Consider the following 25181-nt stretch of genomic DNA (forward strand, 5'->3'; position numbering starts at 1 on the left):
ACTTGGAGCATCCCAGACCCCAGCCCTCCCAGGCTAGCTCCAACAGGAGACCAGCTTTGGGACTTTCTCACCTAGCAGTGCAGCTCACTTCTGAGTTTGCCAGTTTAATCTTTGCTCCTCATTCCCCTTTGCCTCCCGCACCCATGGCTGCTTCATCAACTGATGTCTCTGTTGAGCAGAGGAAATCCTGCGCAATAAATGCTACCGACCTGTCAGGGAAATGCAGAGGAAAGCCTCTTGTATTTTTCCATGTCAAACTCATGACATCTGAGGCTTTTCTAATGGAGGGAGAAGCGTTTAAATAAGTTTATCAAGTCTTTAGGACAGTGGTTTTCAAACTTTTTTTCTGGGAACCCAGTTGAAGAAAATTGTTGATGCCTGTGACCCAGTGGAGCTGGGAATGAGGGGTTTTGGGTGTGGGAGGGGCTCAGGGCAGAGGATTGGGGTGCAGGAGTGAGGGCTGCGGGGTGGAGCCAGGAATGAGAGGTTCAGGGTGTGGAAGAGGGCTCTGGGCTCGGGCAGGGGGTGCAATCTCGGGGGTGGGACCAGGGATGAGGGGTTTGGGGTGCAGGAGGGGGCTCCAGGTTTGGGGGGACTCGGGTGGGGCAGGAGATTGGGGGGTGGGCTTACCTCGGGCAGCTCCTGGTCAGCAGCACAGTGGGGGTGCAGAGGCAGGGTTCCTGCCTGTCCTGGCACCGTGGACCACACTGTGCCCCAGAAATGACCAGCAGCAGGTCCGGCTCCTAGGCAGAGGCACGCAAGCAACTCCGTGCAGCTCTTGCTTGCAGAGAGCTTGCAGCTCTCCCCCCAGTTCTCGCCCACAGGCACCGCCCCCCCAGCTCTCGCCCGCAGGCACAGTCCCCGCCCCCCACAGTCTGCTGCTAAGGGGTGATCTCCATCTGGGCAAGGCATGAGATCTCAGAGAATGAGCTTGCTGCAAAGAAACATTCCAAGTCTCTGGCCCATGGCAGGGATTTCCAAATAACCTGAGGGCAATGTGGCTGACAGCAAGAATACAGATGGCAATTGACATTGCCAGAGCACCTATCATGGCAAAGCACTTTACAGATTATACCAGTCACTAGTTCATCGACTGCTAAACTGCAGCCACCTCTGCTGTCAAACACGGCAGCTGTTTAACAGCACACAACATCATCCGGTGGAACTGCAGGAAGAATGTAACCACCCACGTGGGAACTTAGCCAGGACCTTGGGGTTACTACCCTTACTCTTGCTAACAATGCCATTGGGATGTGTAATGGCCAGAGGAGGTCAAGGCCTTCATCTGAAGCCTGTTATGTCCCCCAACTGCTGTAGTTGGCTGCTGTAGTTACTCAGAGTCAAGAACACCACACAGTGAGTCACTAAACCCAATTCCTGAAACCTCTGGGTTTCCTGGAAGCTTCACCCCCAAATACCAACCACCCCTAATCCTACATAGTGCCAAAAGGCAGGCAGCATGGCTGAAAGCACATTACTGGGGCAGTAGCATCCAGGGATTTGGAGCAATCTAATTTTTGAATTGCTACACTCCAGTTCCGCTCTGGCACCAATAGTGACTGCTCCAGCTCCAGGCAAAAACCTGCAGCTCCACAGCTCTGCGCTCCAGCTCTGGGCTCCGCTCCAAAGCCCTGGTAGCATCTTTCTCACACAGTGACGACGGGCTGCCATACACCATAAGGCCATATCATGAGAGAGAGATTCAGCCATCAGACACTTAGCGTTTGACAATTGCACGCATTTATTCCATTCCCCAGCACGCGTTACACTTTCTTTCGACTCAGAAGAGAGCGGAACATAGGTTGTTTTTTTGTGGGGGCGGGGGTCACATGTTACAATGGGGAGGAACACAGACATATTCAGATTGCTACACAGCAAAGCAGGGTCCTGCAGAAGTGGAAGCATCTGCCGTGGGAGGGAGCCGAACAACATTTACTGCTCTGTTTCTTTCAAAAAGAAAGGGCAGAGGATTGTTTACTAAGAGGCAGCTAAAGGTAGCTTCTCGTCGCTTTTTGCATTCCTCCAGCGACGGAAGTTCTATACTATCAAACGGGAAAGGGAAAAAGATGAACTTGTGTTTTTCCAATATACAGCACCCCGACCTGGTGCAAACATGGGACTGCCAGCATCGTCAACCGCAAAAGTGCAAATATCAGCTCAGGCCCCTAAAAAATCATGAGATTGTTTTTTAAAAAAAACAATAACTGGCACTCGTCTCATTTGTCTTCTGGGTTTTGAACCTTCAGGGGCTGCGTTTTCAAGCTTTTCTGTGCTAGAAACCTATTTTTTTTAAACAACAGCTGAGATTCTCCTACAATCACAGGATTCCAGGAGCTGGAGCTTTAAGGAAAACACCAGATATGACAGTGGCAACACTGGAACTTCCTGCGATCATGCTTCAAGAAACTCATTCAGGTTTCCTATCTGAATATTAATATAAACCTCTTCCTTAACAGGCCCCCACCCCATCTCACTGGGAGATACTTGCTCCATGAGGCCAGTTTTACACCCGCTCTTCAGCATCATCGTGGGGTAATAAGGGAAACAGACAGCACAGAGCCAAAAAGTGGAATGGGGCTGGGCATCAGAAACATGGCCCTCCATGCATCTGAAGAAGTGGATTTTTTACCCACGAAAGCTTATGCCCAAATAAATCTGTTAGTCTTTAAGGTGCTTTAATGTCCCCATAATGGGACATTCTTCTGTTCACACACACCGCCTGGAGCATATGGGTAGTGGCTGCCAGTCATGGTAATTTCCGACCCACACATCTCTCTCTACACATGCTTATCTTCCTAGGCAGTGAAATCCTTCCCAGCCAATCTAAGGGCAGATCTAGACCAGCAGGTGAGGTTATCTGGGGACAGCCCCCACTACAATAGAGTGGGATTCGGAGACTCCCAATACACCATCCCATGTTCCCATCACTTTAAAGTAATACACAGCACCTCTGTTGTGCTTTTCAAACATTATCTCATGAATGGTGACAATCCTGCAAGGTTTGGCACTATCATTAGCCCCATGTCACAGATGGGGAAACTGAGGCACACTGTCGCACAGCGACTCGGTGACAGAAGTGCCTGGGGCCTAGCCTTATGCTTTGTAGACAATACCTCTTTAATAATACCAAATAAATACCCAGAGCTGATAAATACAAGCAAAGGGAGTTACTCTAACATCCTACCTGTTTGGCTGGGATTTTTTAAACTACGTGGGCCCTTAGCTACATTCATACAGCTATTGACTACAGCCAGTTTAGGGACTGGGAGATTTTTTTCCTCATACTTTATTTTTTTTTGAAAAAACTTTCATATCTATTTTATACAAAGATAAAAAAAATTACTTTGCTGAAAATCCGGAGAAGGAAGCAGCTGGAATCTGGCCGATGTGCAGTACGCAGATGCGGACAGCTGTTTTGGCACTCAGTGGAGCTGCTAACCTGCTGAAAGGGTGACTTTGGTTTTTGGCTCAGAATCACCAGCATTTTACAGAAACCAGGGGTCATGCACTGAAATTAACAGGCAGCAGGTTTAAAACAAACATAAGGAAGCACGTCTTCACACAACATACCGTTAACCTGTGGAACTCACCGCCAGGGGATGTTGTGAAGGCCAAAAGTATAACTGGGAGTGGGTTCAAAAAAGAATGAGATAAGTTCTTGGCAGATAGGTCCATCCATGGCTATTAGCCAAGATGGTCTAGAACACAACCCCATGTTCGGGGTGTCCCTAAACCACTGACTGCCAGAAGCTGGGACTGGATGACAGGAGATGGATCACTCAATAAATTGCCCTGCTCTGTTCAATCCCTCTGAAGCATCTGGCCCTGGCCACTGTCGGAAGACAGGACACTGGGCTAGATGGACCATTGGTCTGACCCAGTATGACCATTCTTATGTTCTTTGCTTTTTTAGGGTTGCTTGCAAATTTAGCCAATGCAGTTTAACGACCAGGGCACTGGCTTGGTCAGTACCCTCTGGACACAGAAGGCGGAGAAAGGGGACATGATTAACTCTTTCCGTACCATTGCACACAAGCACCCAAAGCACTGGTTTGGCTGGTCCTGTGGAACACAAGCAATGGTGCAAGATTGAAAGCCAGTTTTGAATCGATCTCTCCTGGTCTCTGGGCCAGATTCTGATCTCCGTGACAGCAGTGGCAGACAGGAGTCATTCTCAGGAGGCAAAGGCAAAGCTTCCCCAAGCCAACGGCTCATTGGGCTGACACAGTTAAGGCACATCACTTTCACAGCCAGCGGGACACCAGGGGTTGATGTGGATCCTGGCTGCCCTGATCTGCTGGAGCAGGTGCCCATTTCGCAGTGGTGAGATCATCTTAGCATGGGATCGAGCAAGACCCATCCCACAACCTTCAAGCTGGTAGGACACCGTCTTTACCACTCGGCTCCCGCACCTCTTCATGTGAGTGCCATCCAGATTTACACAGGCATGACTGAGCTCAGCCGCTAACTTTCCCTCTCTCCCTTTTCCTTTTCGAGCTGAAATCCCCTCTAGCCGGAAGCCCTTCTCCATCTGTCCCTTTTCAGCGCAGTTGCTTGAGCCAGTTGAATCAAGCCTTAGATCCCTCCCACGGCCACCGGTTTGTTGTGCAGCAGCCTCTGCATGGCGCCGATTGAAACCACGGCAAGACGGTAGCTGAAGACGATTGCTTGAAGGCGGAACCGTCACTGGAAGCGCCAAGTCAACGCAGTGACTCTGCATTTACCCCAGCGTAAGCTCAGAGTGCGGGCGTCTGGATGATCACTCGCCCTTCCCTTGAAAACACAGGCCAGGCTGGTAATCAGGGGAACTGTGCCCAAAAGACCACAGAGAGAACAGCCTGGATCATGACTCTGAACGGGTCAGATTTGGGGCTCATCGGAGAAGCTTTCCCTTTAAACAGCGTGGATGCTAAAAGGATTTAGCGCCTAGCAGCTGCAGTTGGAAGAGACCCACTCATGCATCATCTCTCCCCCAGCAGCACCTGGAGGATTGTTCCTTAAAGAAGCCACATCATGGAAACCAGCAAAATCCTATCGCCCAGCAGCCTTGGAACAAGCAGACTCCCAGTCTGGACCAGTGCCCGTCAGACAAGCTGGATGCTAAACTGGGATCGGCATGGCAGCAGGCCTACCGGCCCACTGAGCAGCAAAATAAATAGTCCATTTACCCTCCTTGCCTCTACTTTAACTATCCCTCTCCCCAGCTCTGCCAAGTTTAGTCGTGCCGTACATTTCGGGAAGGAGGCTCCTGGGTTATCGATGGCTAGCAAAACCCCTGCCGTAACGGCTGTGTTTGCTGATGGGACGTTCGGAGGAGTCCCCTGGAATTTTGTTCCTAGAGCGTCGTGTGTTCTGGTTGGGGTTTAAAGGGAGAATCTTCAGGAGGGAGGGTTACAAGAAGAAAAAGAAAGAGATGTCATTGGCAGTGGAATGAGATCTCCGCTTGGACGGCAGAGTCTAAAGCAAGAGGATGGTGACGACAAGGAATAAAGCACCAGCGGCCACTGTCACGGAGAGCTGTGGGACACAGGCAGCGTTGAGTGTGAGTTTATAGGCAGTAATCTCCTCTAGGTAGCCGTCCTCTGTGGCTGTGCATTTGAACAGCCCCTGGCCCATGGGGGCGTTCTCCCCAAAGCGCAGCGTGCAGGAGTGCCCGTCCATGGCACAGGGGTACTGCACGCTGCCGTCTTTGACCCAGGTGTAGATGGCGTGGTGGGAGCGCAGAGGACACGGGAGGTAGATGTAGCTGGTCGGGTCCACCCTCACCTTTTTCAGGGCTTCCTGCGCTACTTGTTCTTTGAACAGCGGGATCGGGGGTGAGAGCAGAGCAATCATAAAGGAAAAGGTGGTGGGGGAGAGGAGACAGAACAGGGGAAAGAATGAGAGCTCCATAGTTTGGAGGCACAAAATCCCACCCAAATGCAGCCCTAGCCTCTGCGCACACGGACACCCTGGGCCTCGACAGCGAAAAGCCCGCAATCCGCTCTATGTAGAACCCCGTCCAAGGATCTCAAAGTGCTGTGCACCGTGCATGACTTGCGTCTCCCAGCACTGCACCACAGAGGTTAGTGTGATGGTTGCCATTTTTTTTTTTTTTTGCAGAAGCGGAAGCCAATGCTTTGGCTGAAGGACTTTGCTCAGGATTCCTTGGCAGGAGAACCCAGGAGTCCCAGTTTCCCTCTTCTGGGCATGAATTAGCAGCAGTGCTCAGCACATTGGGTGCAGGCCGGGGGCTGAACTCTGCTGACAATCTGGCTCTGAGGGTCGCAGTGGCAGCTGCTGGGAACTTTGGAAAATTCAGCCCTTATTTAGGCGCCGGTGGGTATGTCTACACTGCAGTCCCGGGGTGTCATTCCAGATCGTGTGGACATACCTGAGCCAGCTTCACTCTAGCTCTCGGCTCCAGGAAGACACCATGGCCGCATGCACAAGCTGTACAAGCCCGTATCCTGGGTAACTGCTCCTAGGACTAGCCCACACGGGAGCGCAGGCCAGGGCCGTCCAGAGGATTCAGGGGGCCTGGGGCAAAGTAACTTCGGGGGCCCCTTCCATCGTGGGGGCTCCTGCGGGGCCCAGGGCCTGGGGCAAATTGCCCCACTTGCCCCTCCTCTCTGGCGCAGGCGTCACTGCTTTGATACCTGAGCTAGCTAAATTAAAGCTAGGTCGGGTACGTCCACTCGAGCTGCCGTCACTCACACCCTGGGATTGCGGCCTAGACGTGCCCCAAGGGGGACCTGAACTCTTTGGGAAAATCTAATCCCAGTTGGGAGTGATGAGCACGTGCAAATCTGGCCCAGAGCCATTCTGAAAATTCCATGCTGCCCCCTGGCCCAGGGCTGGGAAGAGAACCCAGGAGACCTGGCTCCTCCGCACCGTATCACTGGGGGGTGTGTGAACCATTACCGCAGACTCTCTCCTCCCGACGGCTAGCACAGCCCTGGATTTACGGCACGGTCTCGACCAAACCATTTTCCTGCCGTACCTTGGTCACAGCTTTTGAAGCTGGAAATGCACCAATTCAAATGGAGGGGGGAGGCACTGTGCCAGCAACAGGGTCCTCACGCAGCTTAGCAGTGGGGAAGGAGTAACCTTAGGGTCTCGCTAAGGCACTAGAGTTTTGGGGCCGTGTCCCTCCATTGCCCCAGGGCTGAGCCCTGCTGGTAGTGAGAGCGGGCAGGCGGAATCCCTGGCCCTTGAATGGCCTTGCCGGCTAAGCTCGGTGCAGAGTAGGAAAATCCCATTGCTGCACCTCCAGCGGGAGACTGGAGGCTCTAGCTTAGACAAGGCCTCGCAGTCCCGAGAGACGCCGCTTGTTTTTTCCATGCCCACGGGGGCAACAGCGAGATTCCCTCGGGCAGACGGGCCTTTTGTCATCTGCTTTCCAGGGCGGGTCTCCACGGCCGAGGCAGCAACACCTGTGTGCAACCAGGGTTCCGCAAAGGCCGAGTCACCTACCTGCTGCACCTTCACACACGTCCTCGGCTTCTGGGTCCAGGCTCTGCAGGAAGTTGCTGCAAGGAAAGGCAGAGAGAGAGGGGAAATCGTTCAGGAGGGTGGCAAGGGACACGTGCCTGTCGCATCCTCATCCAGAGGATGGAGAAGGAACTGTCATTTTAACAAGGGCCAGTGCTTAGCCCCAGCTTCCCGCCTCCGCCCCCATGCTGGCTGCCGGAAGCTCACTCTGTGTCTCCAACATCTTGCAACACAGAGATCAGGAGCTAGCGCTACATACAAGAGCATAAGGTGAGTTGTGGAGGTCTAGCCAGACCTCCTGCTAAGACACAGGATTCTCCTTCATTCTGGGTCCTATTGTGCAGCACTGCTGGCCCCTGTTCTAGTTCTCTTGCTGTAGCCCAGAGGTGGCTGCATTTCTTATTTACCCTGCACGATGGGTGGCTATATAAATAGAAGTTATTATCCTTTCACAAAAAGGGTCTGCTTTCTCTAGCAAAATTCATTTGTTTGTTGAAACACTGAAATTGCTCAATTTGGATATATTGCTGCAGTGCAGTGCCTCATGGGAGACGTAGGTTGGTTGTTTCATGTCCCCATTCTCCTCTATAGACTGAGCTCCCCAGCTAGTCTACCATGATGCACCACGGCGACAAACTCCCATGATGCACTGCCTCTCCAAGCGGCAGGACCAAGGTGCATCATGGGAGTTGTAGCCCAGCTGTGGAGCACAGCCTAGGGAGGAGAAAGGGAGCTTGAGGCGCATGAACTACAACTCCCATGAGGCACCATGGTAGCATATCTGAATTTTTCATTATCTGAATTTCTGTCAAAAAAATCTGTTTTCCATAGGAAAAAAATCCCATTTCCTGACCAACTCTACAGCCAAGTCATTCCCCTGCCAGTGCAGGGTTGTGCAGTAGAGGACAGTCTCCAGGGCAGAGGTTCTCAACCTGTTTACCCTTGTGAATCGCATATGCAGCTCTCTTTGTGTAATGTGGGCTGCATCCATACAATATAGATACTACCTTGTATGGCCCTGAGGATGTCACACGGCCGCAGCTGTGTGATTAGGCTACAGGCAGCGAGTGGGCTGCGGGTTGAGAAACACTGCTCTAGGGTTTTGTCCAGTCTAGGTTTAGAAGTCCTGAGCAAGCATATTCAGCTTTATTTCTTTATTATACATAATAATACATCCATTACAGCTGGTCTGAAAATGGATAGCCAAAACCAAAATTTCAATTTTTTTCACAGAACCAAATTCCACCATTTTTTCTTCGGTCAGTTGAAACATTTCAACCTGTTTTATTATTTTTTAAATACATTTCTAATCAAAAAAAGTCTTTTTGAAATGAAAACTCAAAACTTTTCCTTCTGAAAAAGTCAACATAGGACATTTCACCATTTCCCAAATGGGTTTGTTTTCATTTTTTTTAACCTTAAAGAAAATGTAACCAAAATAGACACACATTGTTTTGTCAAAACAGAAAACGTTTTCAATGCAAATTTTCCTGCCAGTTCTCAATACAAAATGCCTTTTGCCCACGAATCTAAGGCCTAATCTATACTGAAAACATATAGCGGCATAGCTTTGTTGGTCAGGGGTGTGAAATACCCCACATGTCCTGGTGTCAGAGCTGTGCGAACAACAGACGCCCGGTGTAGCTATGCAGGCAGAAGAGTGCTTCTTTCAGCATAGCTAACGTTGTTCAGGGAGGCGGTGGAGCTATGCGAGCAGGAGTCCTGCTGCTTTACACTGCGGCGATACTAGTTTCTGCAGTGTGGACATAATCGAGTGCTGTGCGAGGATGGGAACGCATGACATGGTTTGCGAAAGGCAGCCTCGTCCCCTGTGATTGCTATCACAGTTGAAATAGCCTCACCTGGAGCTCCCTCAGGATAAACCAGCGGGCCTTCTCTGAGCAGGGTCCTCGAGTTTGGAACCTGCTCCTCTCCCCCCAGCATGTTCCGCCAGAGCCCAGATCTGTAACCCTCCCGGCTCTTGGCAAAGCTCAGCTTTCCCCCTTTGTCAAGGCTGTGGTTGGGGCAGGTGAATCTGTTTATGGGCAGCCTTTGTCTATGCTCGTAGTACGGGAGGTGCCCTAAAGTTGTGTTCCAAAAATGTGAACAGGAAGAAATTATACAGATGGGCAAACTGAGGCACGGGGAAGTGATTTGGGCAAGGTTATACAGCGAATCGGTGGCATAGCTAGGAATAGAACCCAGGTGTCCTAGCTCCCAGCCTCATGCTCTAACTAGTAAACATGTCTCCCTCCCACAGCTGGGAATAGATCCCAGGCAACCTGAGATCTCCCTGTGTGACAGATGCTCTAACCAATAGGCCATGCTGCCTTCATGTTACTGTGTGTATGTTTACAGCTACCAGCTCCTTTCATTTCCTCCCTCTCTCCCCAACTTGACAAAACCATTGAATGGATGGCAGATTGGGATCAAAGTATTCCGCCTTTAAGACCGAGCACACCTGGCAGTGTCATTTGACTCTCGGGAGATGGCCGAGCATTTTTTGCCGTCTGGATCCCATCCGCAGTACGGGTCCTTGGCGAGGACACACTTCCAGCAGGTCTCCCTGTACTGCCCACAGTCTGCCAGTGGCAGGCGCGTCACCTCGAACTCAGTGGCTACATAGAGGTGCCCCTGCCAAGGAGGGGTCGGGTTAGTCAAAGGTTCAAACAAACAAGCAAGAGAGGAGGCCGCATGCTCTGGAACTGATGGGTGCAATGCAAACCGGGGCCAATCCCTTTCCAAGCAGAAGCGCTGGCAAAATTCCCATTGAAATCTCCACTGGCAGCAGGATTATGCCCGTAATGGACTTCACAAGCAAAAGCACTTGTTGGGGGTGAGGGTGGGTGTCTGTCTTAGAAACAGGTGTTATGTTCAGGGCATACACACTGAGACATTAGACAAAACCAAATACTCTTGCTGGAAGGTTGCAGCATAACACGACCTTCCTGCTTAGAATCCAGAACCCTGACACATAAGAACCCCAAAGCAGTGAGAGACAAAGCAGGCTGCTCCCTAAAACAGCGAGGCACAACCCACTCCACCTTACTCAAGGCTGCCTCTCTGCAGACTAACTGCTGCTAGACCCAGCCTGCCAGCAGGACCAAGAAAACCCCGTAGCATTTAGAGAGACAGCTTGCAATATGCCACAGCCGTCAGTGTTAATACAGAGCAAAGGTAGAGAGGGGGAAGGGCGCTTACTGTGAAGGCATCCAGGGCCATCCCAGAGATGGGCGCGTCTCTCCGGAAAGGGCTCAGCTCTGCGATGATGATCGTCTGCCCTCCAGTCTCCAGGACTTTGTGGATCTTCCCTTTATCTGCAGCGGACAGAGACGTGGGGAACTCAGAGGAAGGAGCCCGGCCCCCTTGAAAGCGATGGGAGCTTGGCCGGGTTTCACCTGCAGACAGCCAGAGGCCTCTCTGCATGCCCAGGACAGGCAGGGTCCGAGCAGGGACAGGGCTAGTTGCCGTCCATGGGCCTGCCCCCATGCCCCAGCTCTGCCCTGTGGAGGGGCCCACTGGAGGGGAGCACCATCTCCGGGGCCCAGGCAAGCCCTTGGCCTCTGCTGGGGCTGCCCAGAAAGGGGTCAACGTGCTGCCTGTGGTGCTCCCAGATTTGTGATGTGGACACCTGGGTTTCCCCGCCCCCCAGCTCATATCACAAGGACCAGCAAGCAGCCGTCAGACCAGAACGTCACAAAGCCATCCCCAGCCAGCGCTAGAGTCGAACTGGCGACCGGGAGGTGAGCCAAGCCCTGGCCTACACTTCACCTCACAGGGCAAGCACACAGCGCCGTCGGGTAGAAGAGATTCTCCTGGGGGAGGAATCACCTCGGTCAGCGTCTGCTCAGCAATGGACCAGGCCCTCCAAGGAGGCACAGACCCCACCTGATCCGTGGCTGGCGTGGGGCGGATGCTGCATGTATCTCGCCCTGGGATCTTCAGCTGCCTGACTTCTTGGGGGAGTGGGGGCTAGTGCTTAGAGCAGGCAGCTGGGAGTCAAGACTCCTGGGTCCTGACTCTGGGAGGGAAGTGGGGTCTAGTGGTTAGAGCAGGAGGGCTGAGAATTCCTGGGTGCTGTTCTTGGCTCTACTGGGTGGCCTGGCGTCCCTGCACTGACAAAACCTAAGCACCCAGACGCGGCTCCACAAAGGCTGAGTCCCAGAGGGCACATTCCCAGCGCCCGCCACACCTACCCGTCCCAAGGTAGAGGACAGTGCGAGAAGTGTTGCTGGCGTCCAGGACCCTGTCGGCCACCACCTTGGTGTAGGTGTCATTAGTCTGCAGCACGTACAGGGGGCGCTGCCCCTCGGGGTAGATGACGGTCTCGATCTCGGGGTGATCTTTGATGATGCTGAGGACAGCTTTGGAGGGGGCGCTAGGGGAACTGTAGGGGACACACTATGGAAAGAACAGAAAAGGTCGGCGGGTAACGAAGAGGGAGGCCGAGTTCTGCCCAGACAGACCCTCAGGCTCCTCCAGTGATGTCTACGAGGAGCCACCCAATGCAGAGCTCATGCTGGGCGTTATCCAGCAGAGAGTCAAAGAGAGTGAGGCACCTAACTCCTACCAGATTCAATGGGAGTGTGACACATGGCCAGAAAGGGTTAAGCAGCTTGCAGGGTTAAATGACCCAGATTCAACCTTTAGAGACATGTTAGAAGAGTCTGTAAATGGTGATTAGGGCCATTCCATGTTAGATAGGCCAGAACTTTGAAATGCAAACCTGTCTTGTTAGAAAACTAGAGGTAATTCTAATTGCATGTGTTGACTTATATCTTTTTAGATGTCAGCCGTGTAAACAGACAGTTCCTGTCTATCATTATAGCTACTGATTCAGAGATCAAAAGGGAATATTAACATTTATGAGTAATGTTAACATGTTATGAGTAATGGTCTCAAGTTGCAGTGGGGGAGGTCTAGGTTGGATATTAGGAAACACTATTTCACTAGGAGGGTGGTGAAGCACTGGAATGGGTTACCGAGGGAGGTGGTGGAATCTCCTTCCTTAGAGGTTTTTAAGGTCAGGCTTGACAAAGCCCTGGCTGGGATGATTTAGTTGGGGATTGGTCCTGCTTTGAGCAGAGGGTTGGACTAGATACCTCCTGAGGTCCCTTCCAACCCTGATATTCTGTGATTCTATGATTTAGGCCAGGGGTAGCCAACCTGAGCCTGAGAAGGAGCCAGAATTTACAAATGTACATTGCCAAAGAGCCACAGTAATATGTCAGCAGCCCCCTATTAGCTTCCCCTGCCCCGCTCCCAGCACCTCCCGCGCACCAGCAGCCCCACCGATCAGCGCCTCCTCCTCCCTCCCCACACCTCCTCATCACCTGGAGTGCAGGAGGCTGGGGGGACGGGGAGGAGCAAGGGCACGGCAGGCTCAGGGGAGGGGGCTGGAAGGGGTGGAGTGGGGGCAGGGCCTGTGGCAGAGCCAGAGGTTGAGCACTGAGCATCCCCCGGCACACTGGAAATTTGGTGCCCGTAGCTCCAGCCCCGGAGTTGGTGCCTGTACAAGAAGACACATATTAACCTCTGAAGAGCCGCATGTGGCTCCGGAACCACAGGTTAGCCAGCCCTGATTTAGGTGAATTTTGGGTGAAATAATGTCATTGTCTCTGTGTCTCTTTAAAGTTTGTGGTAAACTGTATATGAACTGCTTAATGGATAAATTATCTTATGTTAATCCAGGTAGTTGATTACTGGTGATGTTTAGGAAACAGCAGGTTACATCAAAAGCCTATTGTTCACCCAGGACTGTATGGTCAAGAGGCAGCTAGAAAACTGTATAAAAGGCTCTTGGGACCTGATCCTTTCATCTCAGATCTGCTTGATGCTTTATGCAGGGGAAACTTGAGTCATAAGACGGAGATCTCCAGTCCCATCTGGACCACCCTGAATATGAACATAGGTTATAGTCCAGTGGACTAATTCTGAAAGAACTCTTTGCAACTACAAAACTCACCATCTCTACTGTGAATCTGATCTCAGAACTGTACTCACATCTGGATGTTTACTGATCTTTTAACCATTCTCTCTCTTTTTAAATACATTTTAGTTTAGTTAATAAGAATTGGCTGTAAGCGTGTATTTGGGTAAGATCTGAAATATTCATTAACCTGGGAGGTAATGTGTCCGATCCTTTGGGATTGGTAGAACTTTCTTCTATGGTGAATAAGATGTTCAGTATCCTCATCATATTTGATTTGGGTGCCTGGGTGGAGGCCTAAGGCTGGGTTGCTTTAAGGGAACTGAGTTTTGGCTTCTGGGTAACCAGGAAGGTTATTGTAGAAGCTGTTTTGAGGCTAGCTTGGTGGATCTAAGTACTGGAATGATCACCAGCTTTGGGGACTGTCTGTCCCATTCTTTGCTGTTTGCCCTAATTAAGTAACCACAGTGGCTCTCCTGGGACCCTGTCACAGGGATTTAGGCACCAAAATACCTTTGAGGATCTGGACCTAAGTGCTGCTATGGGAGCTGAGTGAAATTTTTCGGACAACACTTTTTTCTGACAGAAAAAAAAAAGCAGGATCGGCTCAACTGAAACATTTTATGAACTTGTGTTGGTTTTGGCAAATTGTTTGGGGTTGAAAAAAACCCTAACAATTTTTTCAAAAAATGTTTCGATTCAAACCGACTTTTTGTTTTGAAATTCCCTTTAATTTCGCTTTTAAAAAAGGAAGCAAAACCCCCAAATTGACATGTTCGCCCCAAAATGAAAATTTTTGACTTCTTGATTTGCCAATTTTTTTTTAATTTCAATTTTGGGTTGCCCCAAATGAGTCTTCCCCCAGTTTTCTGGACTTGCCAGTGAACCAAAAAATGTTATTCGCCCAGCTCTTGTGTCCATGAGATTGCAACGGTCTCTGTGCTAACCCGGCCGTCCTCCCTAAACGCTTCCCCGTTCATGTGCACCTGCCCCCTTCAGGCACCCACGTGGGACTCAGGGGGACCAGGTTCCATCCCTAACTTTGCCACTGATCTGCTGGGTGACCTTGGGCCAGTCCCATCCCCTTCCCAGTTCTCCCTCCAGAGCACTGCACTGCAGCTACTAACCCTCTCCCTTCCACAGGTTCAATTTGCTCCAAAGATGTGACAGGGCCCAGGCGTCTGGTGCTAGGGGGTCCAGTGGAGAAGGAGCTGGCAGAATGGAGGAGACAGGGGCTGTGAGGTGCTGAGGGCAGCAGGAGGTGAGGGGAAGAGATGGCTGGTTTCCGATTGGAGGGATGGGGGGCTGTGGGCAGAGGGATGAGTGGGGTTGGCCAGGAAGTTTGGCCCTGTGGAGATAATTTGTTGTTTACAAATTCCCGTGGAAAGGAGGAAGAGCTCTGGCTGCGGACGCATTTCATTGGCAAGCGTTTAAAGGGGTGCTCAGTGGACCCCTCCCGCCTAACTTCATGCAGCTCCCAGAAAGCAGAAGGACAAAGCTGAGCTTTCAAAATGACCCTGCGGCCACTTGCAGACCCCTGTGACTGAGATCGGGCCTTTTGCGGCTACTGACTGGCCCGGGCAGCTCTCTGGTAATTCCCTGCAAGCCACAGAAGCTCAGAGTCCCCACCGCACCTCCGTTCACTGTCAGAAACGGGGGTCCCTCCGTTACTCCCGGGGAGCTGTTTTGGGATGCGAACCCCGCCCCGCGCGGGCCTCACCGTGCCGGGTCGGTGCGCTGGCAGGACGTTGGTGTAGCCCTTGAGCCTGGAGGTTTTGAAGGCATGGGTCACCTTGTCCATGGAGTAGGCGCACACGGCGGTCGTGCCCCTGCAGGGGGAAAACGCTCCATTCAGGCCTTGGCGGCTGGCAAGGCAGAGCCGGTTACCGCTGGCGCTGGGCGCTCTGTGCTGGGACCTGAGCTGTGAGGCCCACCCAACGGAAATGACTGGCAGGCGCGGCGGACCTGAGCTGGAGTCGAATGGGGGAGCCAGCGCCGAGTTATTTTCCCTGCTCGGGGAGGGGGAGACTGGCCAGGGAGCTTGGACGCCTTGTCATTGTCTTCCACCTCTTTGCCCAATGGATGTCCTGCCTGTCTAAGCAGCTTAGGGTGACCAGACAGCAAGTGTGAAAAATCGGGACAGGAGATGGGGGGTAATAGGGGCCTATACAGTAACTCCTCCCTTAAAGTCGTCCCGGTTAACATGGTTTCATTGTTACGTTGCTGATCAATCAGGGAACACGCTGGTTTAAAGTTGCACCATGCTCCCTTCTAACGTCGTTTGGCAGCCGCCTGCTTTGTCCACAGCTTGCAGGAAGAGCAGCTGGTTGGAGCTGGCTGGTGGGGGCTTGGAACCAGGGTGGACGGCAGCCCCTCTATCAGCTCCCCGCTCCCCTAAGTTCCCTGTGCAGCAGCTGCCCAGCAGGCTCCCAATTGCAGCTGTCCCTCCCCGCACTGCCATGTGCTGCTCCTGCCCTCTGCCTTGGAGCTGCTCCCCGAGCCTCCTGCTTGCTGTACGGGGGGGGGGGAGGGGAGGAAGAGAGGGGGCTAATGTCAGGGTGTCCCCCTCCCCCCTGCTTCTGCACCCCGCTTACCCCATCTTCCATAGAGCAGGGGGGGCACATGACAGGGCTCAGGACAGAGGGAGTTTGCTGGCAGCAGCAGCTGTGGTCTCAGCAAGCTGATCTAATTAACAAGGCAGTGTACTTAAAGGGGAAATGCGCATCTCTCTCTCACACACACAGTGTGTGTCTCTGTCTCTGTCTGCCATGCTCTCTCCCCTCACTCCATTCCTGCTGCCTTGTAAACCATGAGAGTTAACCCTTGAGGGCTCAGCCAATTGCTAGTTCATCATTTAGCAGTAAGGCATTCCCTGGGAAATATCCCACCCTCTGACTCCTCCACCTCAACCAAGCTTCACAATCATCTTCACTGTGTACCAGTATTAAATTATTTGTTTAAAACTTATACTGCGTGTGTGTGTGTGTGTGTATAGATAGATAGATAGATGATTAGATAGATAGATAAAAAATATAGTCTTTGGTGGAAAAAAAAATCCATGGAACCTAACCCCCTCATTTACATTAATTCTTATGGGGAAATTGGATTCACTTAACATTGTTTCGCTTAAAGTTGCATTTTTCAGGAACATAACTACAACGTTAAATGAGGAGTTACTGTATAAGAAAAAGACCCCAAAATCGGGACTGTCCCTATAAAATTGGGACATCTGGTCACCCTAAAGCAGCTCTAGGCTGGGCGGCTTCCGGGCCTATTCTTCACAGGCATAGTTTGGGGATGGGCTGGGGAAGGGGGGGTATTGTTCCCCCAAACTGCAAGTCTGGGGCAGGCACGGAATTTCCCCCCCTACGTTTGGCCCCATTGGCCTGACTGGAGCTGCCCCCACCGCCCCATATATAGACATCAAACTACTCCTATGCTATTCTCCCAGTCTGGCGAAGGGGCACCGTGATTCCCATCTGTCTCATGAGACATAGTCCACGGGAGAGGGGCAACAGGGTGGGCGAGAGCCCCTCCCCCCATGGCCCTGCCTCCTCCCTGCACCCCTAGGCAACGTTCTGCCCCCATCACCAGCCGTGGGGCGAGGAGTCTGTGCGACTCCAGCCTGCAGTGTGGCCCCAGCCCTGCCTGGCTCCGGGCGCGGCCCCCGCTCACCAGGCGCTGGCGAAGATCCCGTACAGCGTCCCTTGGCCCCTCCTCCCCTCGCCCAGGACCACGGCATCGTGCAGCTGGTTGAAGCGCTGGGGATGGGTGGGGCTGCCGCACACCAGCCTGGCCTGGAGGAACGTGGTCCAGAAATCAACCAGGAGGCTCTTCCCACCTTCATCCACCTGAGCAGGGTCGGGGAGGAAAAATCCCAGAGCTCTTCAGGCCTAAAGCACGGACGTTCCACCACAACCCCCGGCCCCCAGCAGATCCACACGTGGCTTGAACCACGTTGGCCAAAGCGCGCAGCCCTGGCCCGTTATAACAGCAGCTAAAGTTGTTATAACTACACACATGTGGCTCACACACATGGCTCACAAAACTGGTCCTTTTAGCTCCAGTGACACCAGCTCATGCTGCCAGGGCCTGCTGCTGACACCGTGACATCACCCTCGCACCCAGACCCTGCTGCTGACACCGTGACATCACCCTCGCACCCAGACCCTGCTGCTGACACCGTGACATCACCCTCGCACCCAGACCCTGCTGCTGACACCGTGACATCACCCTCGCACCCAGACCCTGCTGCTGACACCGTGACATCACCCTCGCACCCAGACCAGGCGTGAGAATGGAGATCAAGACGAGACATTTGCCTTTCCCTGCCAGCTCTCGGCCTGCGGGGTCTCCGTACCTTACACACGCGGCCCAGCCGGGCTTTGACCGGCTCTTCATCCAGCCCCGCTGTCTCGTTGACTTCGTTGTAGAAGAAGTAGATTTCATCCAGGTGGGACTCCTTTCCCGGCACCAAGGCGGCAGTGACGAACTCTGCCTCTGCGGGAGGAAATGGGGATGGGATGAGAAAAGAGATCAAAGCGTGTAAAGAAACCTGGCTGGAGCCACGTGCGTGCCAGCACCACCACTAATTCCTTGGTTGATTGGCCAAGTCGAGATATGGGCATGGAGGGGGTCATGCATGTCGCCAACCCCAGGCCCCTCAAAACAACGAGACTGGCTTTAAAATCATGAGGTTGAAAAAAATAAATAAATGTGGGGTTCTGGTTATTCTGAGGCTTTAGGAATCTCATTGTCCAGCTTTTCTCTGCAACCAGGAGAGCTAAATAATTTATATTTCTGAGATTCTCTTGCAACGACAGGACTCAAGGAGGTGGGGCTTTAAGAAGGACTTCAACTACTGTGAGGCTTGCAAGACGGTTGCGTGAGTTGGCGCTACTGGATTGCATCTGTTTCATAGAATAATAGTGATCATCCCTAGCTCTCCCCAAAGGAAGGCAGTATCATTATCCCCATTTCACAGATAGGGAAACTGAGGCACAGGAAGGGAACAGCAGCAGAACCAGGAACAGACTCTAGGTCTCCTGTTTCCCACTCCAGTGCTCTATCCCCTAGGCCACGTTTTGGTTTGGGAATCAGAGCTTCTACTGGCAGAGGGCAGAGAATCTGTATCATAGAATCAGAGAATCTGTATCATAGAATCAGAGAATCTCAGGGTTGGAAGGGACCTCAGGAGGTCATCTAGTCCAACCCCCTGCTCAAAGCAGGACCAATCCCCAACTAAATCATCCCAGCCAGGGTTTCATCAAGCCTGACCTTAAAAACCTCATCATCTCTGCAGTGAGGGGCCCATCCCTGACGTGCCAGCTTTTTATGGATGCCATCTGCCATGCTTGCAAATGTGCCTTTGAAACGTCTTCCTATTATCTTTCCAGCCTAGATTGCTAGAGCTGAAGGGTCTGAAATGCCAACCTGTGGAACTCCTTGCTGCAGGGCTTCAGCGAGGCAAACGCTGTGGGGGCTGGACAGTTCTCTGGCCAATATAACACATAGCTGTTTCAGCTGAGACTGGGGCAACGGAGTTTGATGCTAAAGGGAACCAGATGATCGCTCCAGAGGGATGGAGGGGCACACAACCCTCGACCCCTGCAAGGTGTGACCCAGTGCATTGCCTTGGGGTGAAATCTGCCTTCCTCTGCAGCATCAGGGACTGGCTGCTGCTGGAGGTGATGGATCTTTGGGGAAAGCGTCGGGCCCAGCCTGGCTGCTCTGACCCTCCCTGCGACTGGGCAATAGGAAAAGCCTCTCTTACTGGCGACCCATTTGTCTTCTGTTCTCAGCAGCTTCCTTGGGCCATAGCTCCTCTGGATGGTGCTTCTGTCCCGGGACAATGCCGCGTACAGGCTGCCCTCTGCAATATTAAGCCAAGGCAAACCAGGATGGGTATTTCTCCATGGGGCGGGGGAGGAGCCCCGGCCCCCTCCCCACCAGCCTCCCGTGGAGTATGCCAATATCCACTTTCAAGACAACAGAGGACCCTGCTCTAAGGGCAACAAAGAACAAAGCTCGTTCTTCACGGCCAGCCCCAGGTCACGCTGGGAGACAGGGGTAGAGGAGGGCTCCCAATTGCCTGCTCTAACCACTAGCCCACATTCCCTCCCGGAGCTGGGAACAGAACCCAGGAGTCCCGGCTCCCCATCACCTCTCAGCAGAGTTCCAAAGCCCATCGGGGCTGAGGTGGGATCTCCTCCAAAGAAGGAAACTCCTTTATTGGCACCCGTTCTGCTCCCAGCCTCCCCTGTTGGGACCTCCACTGGACCTTCCCATGGGGCTGGCTCGTCTTGGGCTAGCACAGGCCGCGGTGGGGAAGCCCACTGCACAGGTCCAATGCCACCTCCCTCTCCAACACCCCTGCTCCGGGACTTGGGATCCAAGCAGAGAACACCCCCAAGGCGAGGCCCGGGGGGACCCTAGGTGGCTCCCCTCCCCTCCCCTCCTATCAGGGGATGGAGAGAGGCAGATCTCCTTACCCACGGCGATGGCTGCAGCCGGCTGAGACGGCGATGCCGGGGCGAGGCTCTCCCCGCTGATGGCAAGGGCTTGGCCCCGTTTGTCCTGCTGCAGCGTCGTGTCATTGCTCTGGGGGGAGGGTTAAACCCAAGCCAGCAGGTTGAATTGTTTCTATAGATCTTACCCAAGAAGCTTCACACACCTCAGCCCAGCTGGCCCCGTGCAGTCTGACACGTCCCTGAGTCTAGTCTCCCTGCGAGGCAGGGCCCATCTTACACACAGGGGGACACGCCCATGGAGACAGGGCAGGGGACACGGGAGTCCAGAACCCAGGAGTCCTGACATCCAATCCCCCCCTGATTCAATCCCTATGCCCCACTCCACTCCCAGAGCTGGGAATGGAACCACTTCCTTAAAAGACGCCATAGGAGAATGAGCCCAGATTTGATGGGTCACAGGGCAATATTATAGACCCGGGGATGGAAATGTCCCAGTCCAATTACGAGTGAGGTGCCTAGCGCACCCTACGCCCAGGGGCCATTCTTTATGCATTTCCTCGCCCCAGCCTCCTGTGCTCACCAGGAACCAGCATTTGGGGGAACCCGCGTTGGTGCCGCAGACGATGATGGAGCTGCTGTTCAGCCTCTGGATTACCCGGATGTAGTTGTCACACTCGGCCTGTGGGCGAAGCAGCACAGCTGTTAGTGCTCATTACACGTACCCGGCATTAATGGCAGGAACAGACCCAGCCCGCAGCCTTTCACTGAGCAGGTAGATCTGAGACGTCCGCTGTGTGTGATTATATACCCACGATAAACCGGCGATGGGTGACGGAGCCAGGGGCACAGCTGGGATAGAACCCACGAGTTCTGATTCCCTGTCCTCTGCTCCCACCACTAGACCCCACTCCCCTCCCACAGCTGGGAACAGAACCCAGGAGTCCTGCCTCCCAGCCCCCCCTTTGCTCTACCCACTAGACCCCACCACCCCCATGCAGCAGCTGCAATGCTGTCTGTGCTGTGGTAGCGGGACACTCTCAGGAAATGGAGAAACTGTGGCGGTGAAGGAAGCTCAAGGCAACTGCCCAGCTCCTTGGAGCCGAGCCCTGGCGCAGTGAAGGGACCACCAGCCTTGCCCAGAGCAGAGGCAATGGGTCCCTCCATGCTCAGCACCGTGGGGGCGTCTCTAAGCCCCGTTAGCCATCTCTGGGGGGCTCAACATACGGCTGGGGGTGTCAGTCGCTCATGGCTCAGGCCCGTCCCTCGCCAGGGCCCCCTCTCACCTGCACTGCCCCAGGCTTGTTCCTGCAGTTCTTCTCTGCCTTCTCGTCGGCCCACAGGGGAACCTGGGAGGCAGACGGGGAGCAACGCTGATCAGACCCTGATCTGCACCCGACCCCTGGCCACAGGTGGGAAGGCCCAGCGGGGTAGCCCTCAAGGGGATGGTGCTTCTGATCAGCCACAGGAGGGGTCCCGCAGGCCTCTGACCCTGGCCGTACCCCATCTTCCCACAGACCTCGCGGCCCAGCCCTGCCCCCAGCGACTATGCAAGGGGCGGGGGGATGTGGCATTAACCCCGTGTTTATCGGGGCCCCTTGTGCCCTCAGGGGGACCCGCTGCAAATGGAGATGGCCCCAGATCTCTCTTGCCCTGCGGCCTCGAGAGAGGAAAGCCCTGCTGTGGGATGGCAGGTGGCCGTCCCGTGGCTACCTGGCCAGCCGGCAGGTGGCCCCTGAGCCCAGCAAGTGAGATCAAAGGGGCTCTCCTTTCGAAGCCCAGCCCGGTCTCGGCTGGGAGCTGCCTTCCCCAGGCTGAGCTGGGGGAAGCTGATGGCCCAAGGAGAGGAAACTCGCCCATAGGATCTGATGGAGCCTGTCCTTGCTTGGGAGTCTCTTCTTTGTGCCTGAGCCGGTCTTCTCTGGAAGCTGCCGGATCTCTTCGCTGGCTTGTCAGCTCTGGGGCCTCCAGCTGAGGCTGGCTGACCATCCACCATCATTGCAGGCTGGTGGTGGGGTGCGGGTGGGGGTGGGGGGTTGGCAGGGGCCAGGAGAAACCCAGTGAGAGGAGCTAGAGACCCCTACACACCCCACCTCTTACCTGGGTCTGGTTGACCTCCGACTCCTTATATGTCAAGATGCGCAGCGCTCCCCTGCCCCCAACGTACAGCTGCTCAGACCCGGCATCGTGGAAGAGGACTGTGGACTTCTCCCCATTCTCGAAGCTCAGCACAGGAGCGTCTGGGGGCGGAAGTGGGGGGCAGAATGGGAAAGGAGGGGGATGAAGTTTGCTGAAGGCTGAAATCCAGACTCTACCCCTTGCCCGTCCTTCCCACCGCCAAACCAGCTGGTTTCTTTCCTTTCTAAATAAGGCAAATACGTTGCGATCAGCCCCCTCCTCCCACCCCCGTTTACAGATGGGGAAACTGAGGCACACAGCAGGGCTATAGTTTGGGCAAGCTCTGGGAAGAGAACCCGGCTCGCAGCACAGTTCGCTAGACCGCACGGCTTCTCTTATGGTCACCAGACTCTCACTGAGGCAACTCTTCAGGGCCCATTCTGATGCTCGGTCTCTCTTTCCGGACACTCGGTGCCAAACTGGGTGGCAGCTTCCTTGTAGTGTGGACACGAGAGACTGGACTGAGACCTGCCAAACTCATCCCTTGCCTAATGAAGGCTTAAAGAGACACCCTCGGTCCCTGCTACAGGAGCAGAGGGAAAAGCTAACTCTGGCCGGCCTAATCCACATATTATGAATGCATCCCAGTGCACATTGCGCCTGGACCTCAGCCTGTCCATGGGTAGCACGGAAACCTCCGCCTTAGGCAGGCCAAATCTGCCCCAGAAGGGTACTAGCCTAGAGCAGGATTTCTCAAAAACCTGGTGCCGGTCCCTGAGATTTCCCTGTCACAGTTCAGGAAGGCAGCAAGCCGGCCCCTGGTACCAAAAAGGTTGAGAAACGCTGCTTTGGAACCAGGCACCGTGCACAAGCAGGTCCACAGGGCTCCAGTAGGGGGCACTGGCGGACAAGCACACAGCTCTAGTGCTACGTGCCCACGGTAGCTGATCCAGGCGCCGACACGCCCTGCTCTGTAGCCAGGATGGCGCCAGGTGCTGTACAAGCCAATGCAGAAAGCTGGTCCCTGTCCCATGGGGACAGCACGCAGCCATAGGCTGCTCCTTGCTGCGGTCATCTTGCTGCCAGCCAAGAAGCCAGACCAGATGCAGCTGGTTCTTGGAGCTGGTACGTGCCCCCAGCCTGGGATTCTGGCTCTCTTGCCTGTGCAGTGACCCGCCCTCTTGGCCTGCCCTTGGCACAGGCTTATCATGCAGCAGGGAGCCCCATTGTGTTTTCACTAGAGTGGTGATCACAGGATGGGCGTGCAGTACTGGCAGGCATTTAGGAGTTTCTGATCCTGGTACTAAGGATCAGGGAGAGGGGGGCCATCATGCCGCACCCACACCAGGGATGGGGAGTGGCAGTTGGCTGGGCATCAGGCTATGGAGGGTTAAATCATCTCTGGCTCTGGCAACGAGAGCACCCCCACCAGCAGCAAAAATTCTCCTCCACCCTCAGTGGGTGGGGGCTGCAGGCATTGAGAGAGAGCAGATTGGGGGCCCGATCCTGCCCCCCCCGCTGAGCTCAGGGGAGCGGGCCCTGCCTCTGATTCCGACAGACTGCCTCCCACCTCCTCTTATATGGGAGGATTTGGGGGAAACTGAGGGGGGAATTGATTCTTAGGTCCCATCACTGGCAACTACTCTAAAATGCCTTCCTACTATGGGATTGCCCCTCAGGGTAGCCCAAGGGGTACAGTAATGAACCCCCTTTTACCTCCATAGTCTCCTCAGCCCTGCCACTTACATGTCACTACCAAAGCAATGGATCTTCCTTCCCTCCCAGCGCCTCTTTCAGGGCAAACATTTTCAGCCACGCCCTGCACCAGGCACCCCTTGTGGGGTTTTTTGCTGCCAAGCAAAGACAGGCTCTGATTTCCCACCGGAGCAATGGGCAGAGCTGGAACAGGCCAGGATTTGTGCAATGTGGCTTTTTCGTTCTCGGTGCGTCGAGCGGCAAAGGGAATAAAAGACACTCCTCCGCTCCGGGAAACCGCAGAGCCATCAGAAAACCGCAGCGGCTGCATTACACAGAGGTTGTTTTTCTTCCCCCGGCAAGCCACCAGCACATCACAATGAATGCGGGTCAAGAGCCAGGGGCTTTTTCATTAGGGAGGGTCAGGCTGGATTGTGCTGAGAAATTGGTCTCCTGGTAGAGGCTATTTTGGAGAGTAAGGCATGGCTCATGCTGCAGCTGAGGGCCTTTATCTGCATTGCAGAGGGTGCAGGGTCTAGTCTATAACATCCCTAGGCCACTTTTCAGTAAGGGAGGCACCAGCTGGCTCTTTAAACAGCCAGGAGTTAACCCTGAGCCTGTCAATTTTTTAATCGGATGGGAAGTGACTCCAAATGAAATCACTGATCAGGCTGCAGTTGTAACACCTGTCAGACCCACAGCCCAGATTGCGGGTTGTCTGCAACTGGCAACCAGAAAATAAATAAAAGTTTCCTTCTTGTCATCTCTTTAATCAAATCAATGGGTGGACCGGTCTTCACGCAGAATTTTCCCCCAACAAAACTCCCCTCCCCACCTCAAAAGCTGCTCTCTAAACCCACCATGCTGTTCCCCCTTTTCCCCCCATTAAACAATTCCACCTTTCATTTCCCATGGTCAAATCCACAGGAGGCTGCTAGGAAATTATCCCCAGCGTCACACAAGCCGAGTCAAGCAAACAGCGAAAAACGATATGAAATGAAACATACCGAGTGGCTCAGGAATAAGGCACCAGCAGAAGCATCAGATCTTATCTCACCTTTAAGGGTAAACTTCAGTCTTGGTATCTTCTGGGCTGAACAGAACGCCGACAGGAGGAATAAATACAGCGATCTCATCTCTGTGCCTGTGCAAGCGTCTCCGGAGCGAATTTGCTTCCTGATGTTAACTGTGCAGGAGCTGTCAGAGCCGGCTCGGTGCTGTCTGTCTAGTTCTGCTCCTGGTGGGCTCTTCTGCAGTTTCACATTTTATACCTGCTGTCCTGAGCCAGGAGATGTAACGTCAGCATAACTTCCTTCAAGGGGGGGCGGGGAATAACCCCTTCCGAGCTCCACAAAATGGAGCTCCACAAAACAGCTTCCGCAAGAAATTGCTCTGGTGGGGGAGGATGGGAAAATCACAGGGTGCAGGAGCGAGCTGCAGCGATCTAGCAAAGTGGTTTTAAAGGCCACCCGTTCAGGGGTTGCTCATCGGTCAGTGGG

The 25181-nt window shown here is 53.6% G+C and overlaps 1 protein-coding gene across 1 annotated transcript; it reads right to left on the reverse strand.

Annotated features, from left to right (window-relative positions):
• Positions 1-1739: 1739 nt before the first annotated feature.
• LOC123351364 (semaphorin-7A-like) lies at positions 1740-24949 on the reverse strand. Its single transcript, XM_044990657.1, has 14 exons — positions 24740-24949; positions 21970-22109; positions 21156-21218; positions 20453-20551; positions 19894-20002; positions 19176-19274; positions 17763-17902; positions 17078-17253; positions 15123-15231; positions 11670-11874; positions 10675-10790; positions 9935-10107; positions 7456-7511; positions 1740-5795 (listed from the first exon to the last, which is right to left on the reverse strand). The coding sequence occupies exons 1-14, from the start codon at positions 24816-24818 to the stop codon at positions 5458-5460; spliced, it is 1902 nt and encodes a 633-aa protein (XP_044846592.1). The 5' UTR covers positions 24819-24949; the 3' UTR covers positions 1740-5457.
• Positions 24950-25181: the final 232 nt, after the last annotated feature.

This window comes from Mauremys mutica, chromosome 17 (genome assembly GCF_020497125.1).
Source record: "Mauremys mutica isolate MM-2020 ecotype Southern chromosome 17, ASM2049712v1, whole genome shotgun sequence".
Lineage (NCBI taxonomy): Eukaryota > Metazoa > Chordata > Testudines > Geoemydidae > Mauremys > Mauremys mutica.

What these genes read in the sequence shown, in the direction of transcription:
- LOC123351364 (XM_044990657.1), bottom strand. Translation starts at nt 24,818, where the DNA reads ATGAGATCGCTGTATTTATTCCTCCTGTCGGCGTTCTGTTCAGCCCAG. An exon ending in ACAAGCCTGGGGCAGTGCAG is followed by an intron (nt 20,552 to 21,155) that starts GTGAGAGGGGGC and finishes CTTCGCCCACAG; the next exon opens with GCCGAGTGTGACAACTACAT. An exon ending in GGCTGGGCCGCGTGTGTAAG is followed by an intron (nt 17,254 to 17,762) that starts GTACGGAGACCC and finishes GACCCTGCTCAG; the next exon opens with GTGGATGAAGGTGGGAAGAG.